At 38.7% G+C, this 12954-nt stretch overlaps 1 protein-coding gene across 4 annotated transcripts in view; it reads left to right on the forward strand.

The window, feature by feature from the left end:
- Positions 1-12954, forward strand: part of APAF1 (apoptotic peptidase activating factor 1) — an 89956-nt gene that overhangs the window by 63353 nt on the left and 13649 nt on the right. For all 4 annotated transcript variants that reach the window (XM_070789590.1, XM_019961138.2, XM_070789589.1 and 1 more), the window contains 3 exons: positions 768-893; positions 7314-7433; positions 7736-7861. In XM_070789590.1, coding sequence (XP_070645691.1) covers positions 768-893; positions 7314-7433; positions 7736-7861 — 372 coding nt within the window. The remainder of the gene's footprint in view (positions 1-767; positions 894-7313; positions 7434-7735; positions 7862-12954) is intronic.

The raw sequence follows: 12954 nt of genomic DNA on the forward strand, positions 1-12954 counted from the left end.
TAGTTACAGAATTAAAGAAATAGAAAATTATTTTTCCTTTTTAATGAGAACTCTTAGGATTTACTCTCAATAACTTTCAGTTATAATATACAGTACTGTTAATCATATTTATTATGTTGTACATTATATCCCTTGTACTTATTTAGGGCGTATCTACTTTTTTGATGTGAATTTATTTGACAGCCTTTTTGACATAGTCATTAGGTTTTGAGTTATGTTCTGCTTTTCTTAATCTCTGCATTTGTCATATTAATTTTTAGCCTTTTTAAGACTCCTTAGTGCACTGCCTTCCAGCCCATTCATACCCTCTTTTCCTTTACCTGTCTCTCTCACCATCCTTTATCTTTCCTTGTCTCTGTTATTTTGTAAAGAGATTGCCTTGGCTCTCATCGTGGATGTTTTTCTTTCTTCCTTCTCATCCATCTTAAATGTCATTTGCTTTTTGGAGACTGAGCTTAGACTGCCATTGTTTGATGAATTGGGTAGCTGAGTACTCAGAAGGACCACTGGTTGCCACTGCTATCTGGTTATTCCAGTGAGTTTTTTATTTTAGAGTGTAGATGTGTGTGTGTGTGTGTGTGTGTGTGCACAGATGTGTTTGTCTGTTTTGTGCTATTCATTTGTGTGTCTTTAGTTCAACTGAAAGCACTATGAGATGGAAATTCTGTGCCCTTCTGTAGTCTAGTTTTGATTTAATATTTTCAGAGTGTAATTCAGGTGTTGCTGAATATCCTTGTATAAACTTTCTGTGGTTTTCTGCTTTGTAGATTTTAGAACTCCTGAACAACAGAATCTTCCAATCCAGAAATGGGCACAAGACCACTGTTCGGCACATCCAGTTCACAGCTGATGGAAAGACTCTTATCTCAAGCTCTGATGATTCTGCAGTTCAGGTAAGAAGAAGATTGCCCTCCTAATGGGTGTAACACTGACTCCAACAAGGGAACACTTTGGTTGCGACTCAAATCCAGCACATGTTTTAAACTTCAGATGACTTTGGGCTTCCTTTTAGATTATGCAGTGGGCATAAATGAAACCCATTCTGTTCTGTATTTTTCTGTGTATGAGGCAGGCAGTTTGGCTCGGAGCCCTCTACTGGGAGATTGTTTACGTTGAAAATCAAGCATTCATTTGAATTCTCCCACCTGTATTGGTGTTTGGATTTGTGTCAGTATACTTCCTGCCACATTTATGTAATTTCAATTTATTTTTCTTTACACTACTAAAGTAGTAATTATTTTAGATTGAAATATTTTCATTGTTTCCTTTAAGAGTAAGATATTTATTATAGGGCTAAAATCCTGTGAAAAAGAATTGTTTACCAAAGCTAAGGATTGTGGATATAGAGGCCTTAAGCCTACTGTATGTTCTTTTAAACTTTATTTTTAATCAAAGTTCTAGTACATATACTTTTAAAACTTGAATAGTACTACAAGGCTCTTTAATAAAAGCAGACTCCCCCATTTCTCTTAAAGCACTGCTTTTAGCTTTTAGATGTTTTTTTTTTTGGTATTTATCTTCATGCCCCCACAGTGCATACTTATAGTGCTGATTCTTGATTTTTAGCTTTGACAATTTATTGAATCTTTCATATTAAGATGAAAATTTAGCTTTTTTCCTCCTCCTGCTTACCTCCAGAGTGTGCACCCACCCTTTTGTCAATCCCCCTCCCCCCAACACAATCCCCCCAAAATTTTGTTTAGGTCATTGGTGTCACTGTTCAGACTAAGTAGAACAAGTGTACTATGGATGCCTTTTCTGCCTTAGTGCAGTTCAGGAAATGCTTAACCTGGTTGTAGTTGGAAATTATTTTACCCTAAACCTTGAAGACAATGTTCTATTTTCTTCCAGATTTCAGAGCTCATGTTGAGAAGTCTGAAGCCATTCTGATTCCTAATCTTTCTCTTTGGAAGGTTGTAGGATCTTTGATTTGTCCTTAGAATTGTGAAATTTCATGATGGTATGTCTTGGTGTGTTTATTTCGTCCATTGTTTTGGACTTTCACTACCTTTCTCAGTTTGGAAACTTGTTTTTCAATTCAGAGAGGTTTATTTGAATTATTTCTTTGACACCCCCTGCCTTCCATATACTTCTTTTTTCTGTTATTATCCCTTATTCAGATGCTGGATCTCTTGGACTGATCATCTGATTTTCTTTTTCTACATTTCATCTTTTTGTATACTGTGCTCTATTTCTTGGGAAGTTTCCTCAGCTTTATCTTCCATCCCTTTCTTTGAGTTTTTCATTTGGTATATTTTTAATGCTGGAGAGCGTTTCTATTTTTATTTATTCTTTTTGAGAGTATGTATATATTCTTGTTTTGTAGATGAAATATCTTCTTCCCTGAGGATAGATGGATATGTAAATAATAGATGGTGGTTTAATCGCTATGTCTGACTCTTGTGACTCCATGGACTGTAGCCTGCCAGGCTCCTCTGTCCATGGAATTCTCTAAGCAAGAATACTGAAGTGGATTGCTATTTCCTCCTCCAGGGTTTCTTTCCAACCCAGGGATCGAACCTGGGTCTTCTGCATTGCAGGCAAGTCTCTTGCATTGCAGGCTGATTCTTTACTGACTGAACCACCAGGGAAGCCCAAATAATATATAAATGATATTATATGTGTTATATATAATTTTTCTGTCAAGATTTAATTTTCCTTCATAGTTGTTCTTCCCTCCAAGTTGTTTTTTTTTTCTTTCTTTACAAATATATTTATTTGTTCGGCTGTGCTGGTTCTTTGCTGTGGCACGTGGGATCTTTGATCTTAGTTGTAGCATGTAGGATCCAGTTCCCTGACTAGGGATTGAACCTAAGCCCCCTACATTGGGAGTGTGGAGTCTTAGCCACTGGCCCACCAGGAAAGTCCCAGCTTTTATTTTCTTTTTGGTTGTTTTGGCCTCTTATTTAAAGGCTTTCCTCAGCTGTGTGGTGGTCATCCACTGCCCAGAGATGGATGCTGAAATGCTGATTGGGATGCTCTTTGTTGACTGAGACCTTCTCTGAAAGGTGATCTGGATAGCAAACTTTGTTGTCTATGTCTTTAGGTCTGTCTTGGTCTTGTCGGATTCCTAGAGAGGAGTCTCCCGTCTTCTGCCTGGAGGGTGTAGACCCCACATGCAGGCTCTAGAGCTCAGAGGGGAAGGAGGAGGGGGGCTTCAGGTGGCGCAGTGTCTCAGCGCTCAGTGTACAGACCTTCGCCGCTGCCCCTGTTCTCACAACTGCAGTCCCACCCTCAGCCGTCCTTGAATCCAGAGAGTCTTCTTTCTAGCTTGTTTTAGGAGCATTATTCTGCACTACTATATTCCCTTTTTTCCCCTCATAATGACTTTGGTATTCAATAGTGACTTGTTTTCCTTTTATATGAAGTCAGTTTTCTTGAACTCTTTCAAGGGATGGGAAAGGACAGCATTTCTAGCTTCATAGCTCTGCAGTTTCTTCTGTTGTTTTCCTGAAGCATTAAAAATTCAGCCTTGTTCTGATCAGATCCTTTTGTTCTCTCCCCCTCCCTCATTTTCACTGAGACCTTTCCTTTCCTTTTCTGCCTTCATCCTTGTTTTGCTCACTTTGAATTCTGTTCCCAACAGCCCCTCCTTATTATAGGATTGCTCCAGTTTTTTATATTTATTTGGCTGTACCAGGTCCTAGTTGTGGCATGTGGGATCTACTAGTTCCTAGACCAGGGATAGAACCCGCCCCCTGCATCGGGAGTGCAGAGTCCCAGCCACTGGACTACCAGTGGCCCTGTCCCCTTTACTTTTGAGAGTTCATAGGGTCCAGATTGCTTTAGCCCTTTCAGACTGTACCATAGTCACCTTGCATTAAATTTCTCCTGCTGTTCCCCATGGGTCCTTTGCACTTTCCAGTGAATGGCACTTGGCTGTCTTGGGATTCTCCTGGTTTTAGGTTTGTGGACTCTCCATGCTTTCCTCTGCTTCTGCCTATATAGATGCTGGTACCACACGAGTCTTACAGCTCTCGTATCTTGTGGTGTGTGATGCTACTTTGTCACTTAACACGGTCTTCTTGTTGATGTTGCCTGTGCAGTTTTGGATTTGCTGTCTTAGTTGCTCTGTCTGCTCTTAATGGAGGCTTCAGGGAGCTACGCATACCACTGCCATCTTCCCGCAGCTACTGATACTTCTGTTTTCAGACCTACCCTCATTCTAACCTCTTGATGTACTTTTAGTGACCTCGGTTCCTGAGCATTTGGGGAATTCTGTAGTGTCAGTTTTTTTGTTTTTGTCTTTCTGATGCTTTTAGGATTCTGTTTTCCTGGTTCTACAAAGCCAGTTACCATTCTCCTGCTTTACAGTCTCTGTTTTGTTATTGTCTTTCTCATTCTCTTGACTTTGTCATTTTAGTGGGGTTTTAGAAGTAAAGGAGATAAGTGCATATGTTCAACAGAAGTTAGTATGTATTCTTTTATATATTTATGTATTTCGTGCATGTATTTATACTATTAGAAACTATTTTGGAAAAAAAGTCTTTTATGTCTTTGTGAGTCCTGTATGGTTGGAATGAAGTTTGCCTTTAGTACAGAGACTTACTCATTATGGAATCCCATGATAGCAGTGTATTAGCTGTGAAACAGTGTAATATTCACTTTTCTTCCTTTCCAGATGGCTTTGAAATGGGTAAAACTAAGCTATATCTGATGAAATTCAGCTGAGACATTATATACTGTATAGCCTTTTTGTCAAAAGCTAAAGCCATAGGTTTTATGACCTGCTTGAAGATCAGATGTTCTCAGCCAGAGGGAGAAATAATATCTACGAATATTTTTAGAATCTGAGTTAAGTTATTTTTAGAAATGAGTTGTGTTTCATCCTCTCTTTCTGCTCTACTCAGAATACTTTTTACATTTAAAATGTTTTAATGTGTATACATTCACGTAACAAAATTCTTGGTAGATATTTCTAAGAATTGATCGGTTGGGTTTTTGTTTTAGTTTTTTAGTGTTTTAGTCAATAATCAACTGGAGGTTTGGTTCCCCCCCCCAGCTTTATTGAGGTTGAATTGACAAAATTGTAGTATGTTTAAGACATATAATATGATGATTTGATATATGTATACATTGTGAAATAATTACCACCACCAAGCTAACAAATCTGCAAATAACTCACACAGTTACCATTTTGGAGGTTTATTTTAATCATCTTTGTATCCCTAGTGCCTATGTGGTAGTAGGGATTTGGAAATTTTTGTCAAGCTGAACTAGAGTTATTGCCAAAATTTGAAGAATCAGCTCTCCTGATGATAGCACCTAGAGCTGTAAATATTGAGGTCTATTTTGGTAGTTTTTGATCTATGTAAATAGATCTATGTAAATCTTTGGTATGTAAATAAAGCCCAAATAGTAGCTGTGTTCACCTGAGATTGAGAATATATTGATTCTTACAGGTATAAAAGATTCTTTAGCATTTTAAAACATTTAAACTTATATAGCTGAAAAAATTCTGGTGTACATACGTTGTAAAAATTACAGCTAATGGTAGAGACATAGCCAGACTCAACCTTTATACATTTGACTAATGTTGGTAGAAGTTTAGCTGTTATATAAGATGATTCGATTAGCACAGGACATTTAAGTCCAACAAAAAAGTATCTTTGTCATCATTGCCTTATCAGAAAGCAACTACCAAAAAAAAAAATCTGCTAAGGCTAGTCTCTTCACCCTCAGCGATTGTCAAATTCTTTGTTATGTCTGCTCAGGAGGGCTCTCTGACTTCTTGATGTGGAGGGTAGCAGTAAGAACCTCAGTCAGGAATGAACACTGAGTCAGACACAGCTAGGAATGGCAGTACCAGTCAACCAGGAGGAGCTGTTAATAGAATCCACTTATCTTCTAGGCCACTAAAGCCCAGAAAGTTGAAGGAGGGAGCCAGAAACTTCCTATTACAATGGCCCAGGGTATTTTATGTTTAGTCACACAGGGTGCCTTTTTTTCTGATATGATTAGGGGAGCCAGAAAGCTTCTGTTTCTTCCCCCTCACCTTAGCATATCTTATTGAGCTCTTAAAATACCGAAATTCCCAATTCATTCTCCTCAGAATTACTCTCACTTCCAGATCCTCTCTTAAGTTCCCTTGCTCTCATACAAGATAACCTTGCTTCCACGAATGGGCACTCAGAGACAGAAAGGATGGAGATGTCTGAGAGCCAGGGCATGGTGGAGGTGGGAGGGTGGCTGCTAAAAGTGGAGGATAGAGGAGTAAAGAAAGAGGGTAAGAGAGATGTAATTTCTTTTACGATTTGGTCTAAGCCTGATAGAAAAAGCCTCAAAGGGATTTCTACTGTTTAACCTTCACTAGTCAGAAACTAGACCCAGAATATTATTAATTCGCATACCTGAGATGGTGGCTGCTTTTTCTTTGTCTTTTTATCTCTTATGTTGAAATAAAAAAAAGAAGAAAATTCTGTGGGAGACTGACTAATTGCCCAGAAGTCTAGCTTCAGGCTCTCTGGGCTGTTTCTTAGAATATCTTCTCAACCTTTCCCCACTACCGTTCCTTCTGCATATCCTGTACTCCACCCAGATTAAACTGTGAACAGGTCCCTGTAACCTTTCCACCTTTTCCTACTCCTGTGCTTTAACTCAAGCATTCATAGTGTGTGTTTGAAATGCCCTCCTCTGTTTGTGAATCATGATTCCAGTTCATTTCTCAAGCCTACTTCGAATGCCCTGTCTCCAACATTGCAGTCTCTTCTCTTTCCCTTGTGTCATGAGGAGTTCTTCCTGGAATGCCTTGTGAAAAATGATCTACTGTATCACTTGTCATTTTGAAGATTGTATTGGGGGCTAGCTAATATATCTAAAGCTCAGAAGTCCCACAGCCTGATTTGAAGCTGCTCTGGTCAGTGGACCTTCACAGGCAGTAGGACCAGTAGGATTCAGTAGTTTCAGTTGAGCTGAAATCAGGGTTTGGCCTAGCTTGTGAGCTTCAGATATCTGTGAATATATAATTGGGATAATTTTCTTTGGAAAATTTAATCAGATGGTGAGCTCACTGGCATATTGTGACTTTTCTCTATCTTCTGATATAATTAACTGCTCTCCAAGCAACCGAAGGAAACAAATTTTATTTAGGAGGAAAAATATTTTATTTTGCCCTTAGTCAAGTTAATTAGCTCCAGCTTTTCTCTTCTCTCTCTGTAAAATGGGGATACCATATTCTTATTTGGTTCTTGTCTATATTTTACTGAAGTGCCATGCAGATGAAAGACTTCAGACAAGGGAATGCTTCTCCCCTACCCTTCTAATGGGGTGTTTTCGGAAAAGGGTTATAACAGACTTATTTCTTTGATATTCAGATATGGAACTGGCAATCAGAGGACCCTTTCTTTCTCCAAGCCCACCAGGAAACAGTGAAAGACTTCAGACTCTTGAAAAATTCAAGACTTCTTTCCTGGTCATTTGATGGAACAGTAAAGGTAATTTCTAACAGACGTTTCTTTGTTATGAAATACTTTACTGTTGTATTGATTATATAGTGACAGCCAAAAGCAGATGGCTGATATGTAAATACTTAAATTTTTAAATTTCTAAAGTAGAAATGCCTGTTTTTTGTTTATTGCCGTCATCTACATCTGCTGTGTGTCTATGAACATTTGTACTAAAAGGCACTTAAAGAGGTCAGAACAATCAGTGTGCTAAAGCTCTTGTTTTCTGGCTAATTATGCTCAGTAATACAATGTGTTCTGAAAAGTGTCAACTTCTGAGTTTTTCTTTGAAGGTATGGAATATTATTACCAGAAGAATAGAAAAAGATTTCGTGTGTCACCAGGATACAGTTCTTTCTTGTGATATTTCCTCTGATGCTACTAAGTTTTCTTCTACCTCTGCTGACAAGACTGCAAAGGTAGGTCAATTGGGTGAAAGGTGCATGCCTAAAACTTGAGTGTTGGTTATGTATTGTGAGTCTAACTAATGTGTAAAAACTTTGCTGGTGGCTCAGATGGTAAAGACTCCGTCTGCAATGTAGGCAACCTGGGTTTGATCCCTGGGTTGGGAAGATCCTCTGGAGAAGGGAATAGTTAACCCACTGCAGAATTATTACCTGGAGAATTTCATAGACACAGGAGCCTGGTGGGCTATAGTCCATGGGTTTGCAAAGAATCGGACATGACTGAGTGATGAACACTAACTAATGAGTAAAAGAGAAAAATAATATTCTGTCTACATGGCTGCCTCTTGTGAATTTTTGGAGGATGACCATTGGCATTTAGTTTGTATCAAATATGTTAAGTGAATGACATTGAGGACTTTTGATTTCTCCTTTACTGATATATTTTTGTCTGTTAGTAATCAAAGGCAGCATCTACTGGATATTATAGGGATAAAAAGTATTGAAAGAGATTTACATTTAATTGTACACCCACAGTTAAATTTTTTGTAATCGATGTAAATTGATGCTTCTGAAAATCATATTCCAGTGAAATGCTGCTGCTTGGGGACACTGAAGACTCCATCCTATTCTTTTTTCTTCATCTTTGTTAATGGCATTGTTATCTGTCCATCTTTCCAAACTATAAACCTTGGAATTTCCTGGGACTTTCCTGTCTTCTGTGTTCTATTGATTACTACTCAGTGTCTCTTGGATCCTTATTCTCTTCCTTTTCCCCACCCCTAAGACCAGGCTGTCTTCTTTTATTGGTGGACCTGCCACTGGTCTGCACCTCTTCCAATTTATCTTCCCTGCTGCTGCCCAAGTGCCCTGTTGAAGCTCCTCTGAGACTTGGTGGTTTACAAACCTATATCCTTAGCTCTTCTTTGTCTCTTTCTGCTAAATTGCTTCCTCTGTGCCAGACTACTTCTACTTCCACCTTTTTGTGCACACTCTTATCTTTGGCTCAACTCAACCTTTTATTCTTTTTTATATCAATGCATCGTGACTCATTCTTTTAGATCAGCATTTGAGGTCAATTCTTCAGTGAACTCTTTCCTGGCCCTCAGGGACGATTAGCTGTTCTACCTTAAGTGTTCCTATTACATGTTCTCATATTAATCATTTACTTCATACCACTGTTTGCTCAGCCATTTATGATTAAAGTAGAAACTTTTCAAGGACAGGGACTGAGTCTGGTTATCTTTGTACTACCAGTTCTTTGCTCTGGAACATTTTTTCAGTATGTGCTTGTTAAATGGTGATGACAGAACCACCAGGGAGAATATTGGAAGGAAAAGAACAACATCTTTCTGCCAAGATAGTAGGTTGGTATAGGGATTATAGTAGGGTCATGATGGAGAGTTCTGACAAATGTGGTCCACTGGAGAAGGGAATGGCAAACCATTTCAGTGTTCTTGCTTTGAGAACCCCATGAACAGTATGAAAAGGCAAAAAGATAGAGGACACTGAAAGATGAACTCCCCAGGTTGGTAGGTGGCCAATATGCTACTGGAGTTCAGTGGAGAAATAACTCCAGAAAGAATGAAGAGACAAAGCCAAAGCAAAAACAACACCCAGTTGTGGATGTGACTGGTGATAGAAGCAAAGTCTGATGCTGTAAAGAGCAATATTGCATAGGAACCTGGTATATTAGATCCATGAATCAAGGGAAATTGGAAGTGCTCAAACAGGAGATGGCAAGAGTGAACATTGACATTTTAGGAATCAGCGAACTAAAGTGGACTAGAATGGGTGAATTCAAATCAGATGACCATTTGTTTATTTTTGCTTTTATTTCCAGTATTCTAGGAAGTGGGTCATAGAGAATCCTGCTGTGATGTATGTCGGAGAGTGTTTTGCCTATGTTCTCCTCTAGGAGTTTTATAGTTTCTGGTCTTACGTTTAGATCTTTAATCCATTTTGAGTTTATTTTTGTGTATGGTGTTATAAAGTGTTCTAGTTTCATTTTTTTACAAGTGGTTGACCAGTTTTCCCAGCACCACTTGTTAAAGAGATTGTCTTTAATCCATTGTATATTCTTGCCTCCTTTGTCAAAGATAAGGTGTCCATATGTGCGTGGATTTATGGGACCTAATTAAACTTTAAAGCTTCTGCACAACAAAGGAAACTATAAGCAAAGTGAAAAGACAGCCTTCAGAATGGGAGAAAATAATAGCAAATGAAGCAACAGACAAACAACTAATCTCAAAAATATACAAGCAACTCCTACAGCTCAATTCCAGAAAAATAAATGACCCAATCAAAAAATGGGCCAAAGAACTAAATAGACATTTCTCCAAAGAAGACATACACATGGCTAACAAACACATGAAAAGATGCTCAACATCACTCATTATCAGAGAAATGCAAATCAAAACCACTATGAGGTACCATTTCACGCCAGTTAGAATGGCTGCAATCCAAAAGTCTACAAACAATAAATGCTGGAGAGGATGTGGAGAAAAGGGAACCCTCTTCCACTGTTGGTGGGAATGCAAACTAGTACAGCCACTATGGAGAACAGTGTGGAGATTCCTTAAAAAACTGAAAATAGAACTGCCTTATGATCCAGCAATCCCACTGCTGGGCATACACACTGAGGAAACCAGAATTGAAAGAGACACGTGTACCTCAATGTTCATCGCAGCAGTGTTTATAATAGCCAGGACATGGAAGCAACCTAGATGTCCATCATCAGATGAATGAATAAGAAAGCTGTGGTACATATACACAATGGAGTATTACTCAGCCATTAAAAAGAATACATTTGAATCAGTTCTAATGAGGTGGATGAAACTGGAGCCTATTATACAGAGTGAAGTAAGCCAGAAAGAAAAACACCAATACAGTATACTAACGCATATATATGGAATTTATAAAGATGGTAACAATAACCCTGTGTACGAGACAGCAAAAGAGACACTGATGTATAGAACAGTCTTTTGGACTCTGTGGGAGAGGGAGAGGGTGGGATGATTTGGGAGAATGGCATTGAAATATGTATAATATCATATATGAAACGAGTCACCAGTCCAGCTTTGATGCACGATACTGGATGCTTGGGGCTGGTGCACTGGGACGACCCAGAGGGATGGTATGGGGAGGGAGGAGGGAGGAGGGTTCAGGATGGGGAACACATGTATACCTGTGGCAGATTCATTTTGATATATGGCAAAACCAATACAATATTGTAAAGTTAAATTAAAAAAGAAAAAAAAAATCTAAGTGACAAGCTTTGAAAAAAATAGTCTATAAACCATTCAAAGAGCAGCAATAAAAGTTACGTGGACTTTGCAAAAAAAAAACAAAAACAGATGACCATTATATCTACTGCTGTGGGCAAGAATCCCTTAGAAGAGATGCAGTAGCTATCATAGTCAACAACAGTCCAAAATGCAGTCCTTGGATGCAATCTTGAAAATGGCAGAATGATCTCTGTTCCTTTCCAAGGCAAAACATTCAATATCACAGTAATCCAAGTCTATGCCCCTACCAGTAATGCTAAAGAAACTGAAGTTGTACAGTTCTATGAAGACCTGTCAAGACCTTCTAAAACTAACACCCAAAAAAGATGTCCTTTTCATTATAGGGGAGTGGAATGCAAAAGTAGACAGTCAAGAAATACCTGGAGTAACAGAATGAAGCAGGGCAAAGGCTAATAGAGTTCTGCCAAGAGAATGCACTCTCATAGCAAACACCCTCTTCCAATAACACTAGAGAAGACTCTATACATGGACCTCACCAGATGGTCAATACTGAAATCAGATTGATTATATTCTTTGTAGCCAAAGATGGAGAAGCTCTATACAGTCTGCAAAAACAAGACTGGGAGCTGACTGTGGCTCACATCGTGAACTCCTTATTGCCAAATTCAGACTTAAATTGAAGAAAGTAGGGAAAACCACTAGACCATTCAGGTATGACCTTCATCAAATCCTTATGATTATACAGTGAGAACTAGATTCAAGGGATTAGTTCTGATAGAGGGCCCAATGAACTGTGAATGGAGTTTAGTGACATTGTACAGGAGGCAGTGATCAAGACCATCCCCAAGAAAAAGAAATGAAAAAAGGCAAAATGGTTGTCTGAGGAGGCCTTACAAACAGCTATGAAAAGAAGAGATTCAAAAGGCAAAGGAGAAAAGGAAAGATATACCCATTTGAATGCAGAGTTCCAAAGAATAGCAAGGAGAGATAAGAAAACCTTCCTCAGTGATCAATCAGTACAAAGAAATAGAGGAAAACAATAGAATGGGAAAGATTAGAGATCTCTTCAAGAAAATTAGAGATACCAAGGGAATATTCATGCAAAGATGGGCACAATAAAGGACAGAAACAGTATGTACCTAACAGAAGCAAAAGTTAGTAAGAAGAGGTGGCAAGAATACACAGAAGAACTATACAAAGAAAGATCTTCATGACCCAGATAATCATGATGGTGTGATCACTCACCTAGAGCCAGACATCCAGGAATGTGAAGTCAAGTGGGCCTTAGGAAGGATCACTATGAACAAAGGTAGTGGAGGTGATGGAATTCCAGTTGAGCAATTTCAAATCCTAAAAGATGATGCTGTGAAAGTGCTGCACTCAGTATGTCAGCAAATTTGGAAAACTCAGCAGTGGCCACAGGACTGGAAAAGGTCAGTTTTCATTCCAATCCCAAAGAAAGACAATGCCAAAGAATGTTCAAACTACTGCACAATTGCACTCATCTCGCTTGCTAGTAGAGTAATGCTCAAAATTCTCCATGTGCGGCTTCAACAGTACGTGAACCATGAACTTCCAGATGTTCAAGCTGGATTTAGGAAAGGCAAAGGAACCAGAGATCAAATTGACAACATCCGTTGGATCATCGAAATAGCAAGAAAGTTAGTTTCAGAAAAACTTCTACCTTATTGACTATGCCAAAGCCTTTGTGTCAGTCATGACAAACTGTGGAAAATTCTTCAAGAGATGGGAATACCAGACCACCTTACCTGCCTCTTGAGAAATCTGTATGCAGGTCAGGAAGCAATAGTTAGAATTGGACATGAAACAACAGACTGGTTCCAAATCAGGAAAGGAGTA

Source organism: Bos indicus, chromosome 5, assembly GCF_029378745.1.
Source record: "Bos indicus isolate NIAB-ARS_2022 breed Sahiwal x Tharparkar chromosome 5, NIAB-ARS_B.indTharparkar_mat_pri_1.0, whole genome shotgun sequence".
In the NCBI taxonomy this organism is placed as follows: domain Eukaryota; kingdom Metazoa; phylum Chordata; class Mammalia; order Artiodactyla; family Bovidae; genus Bos; species Bos indicus.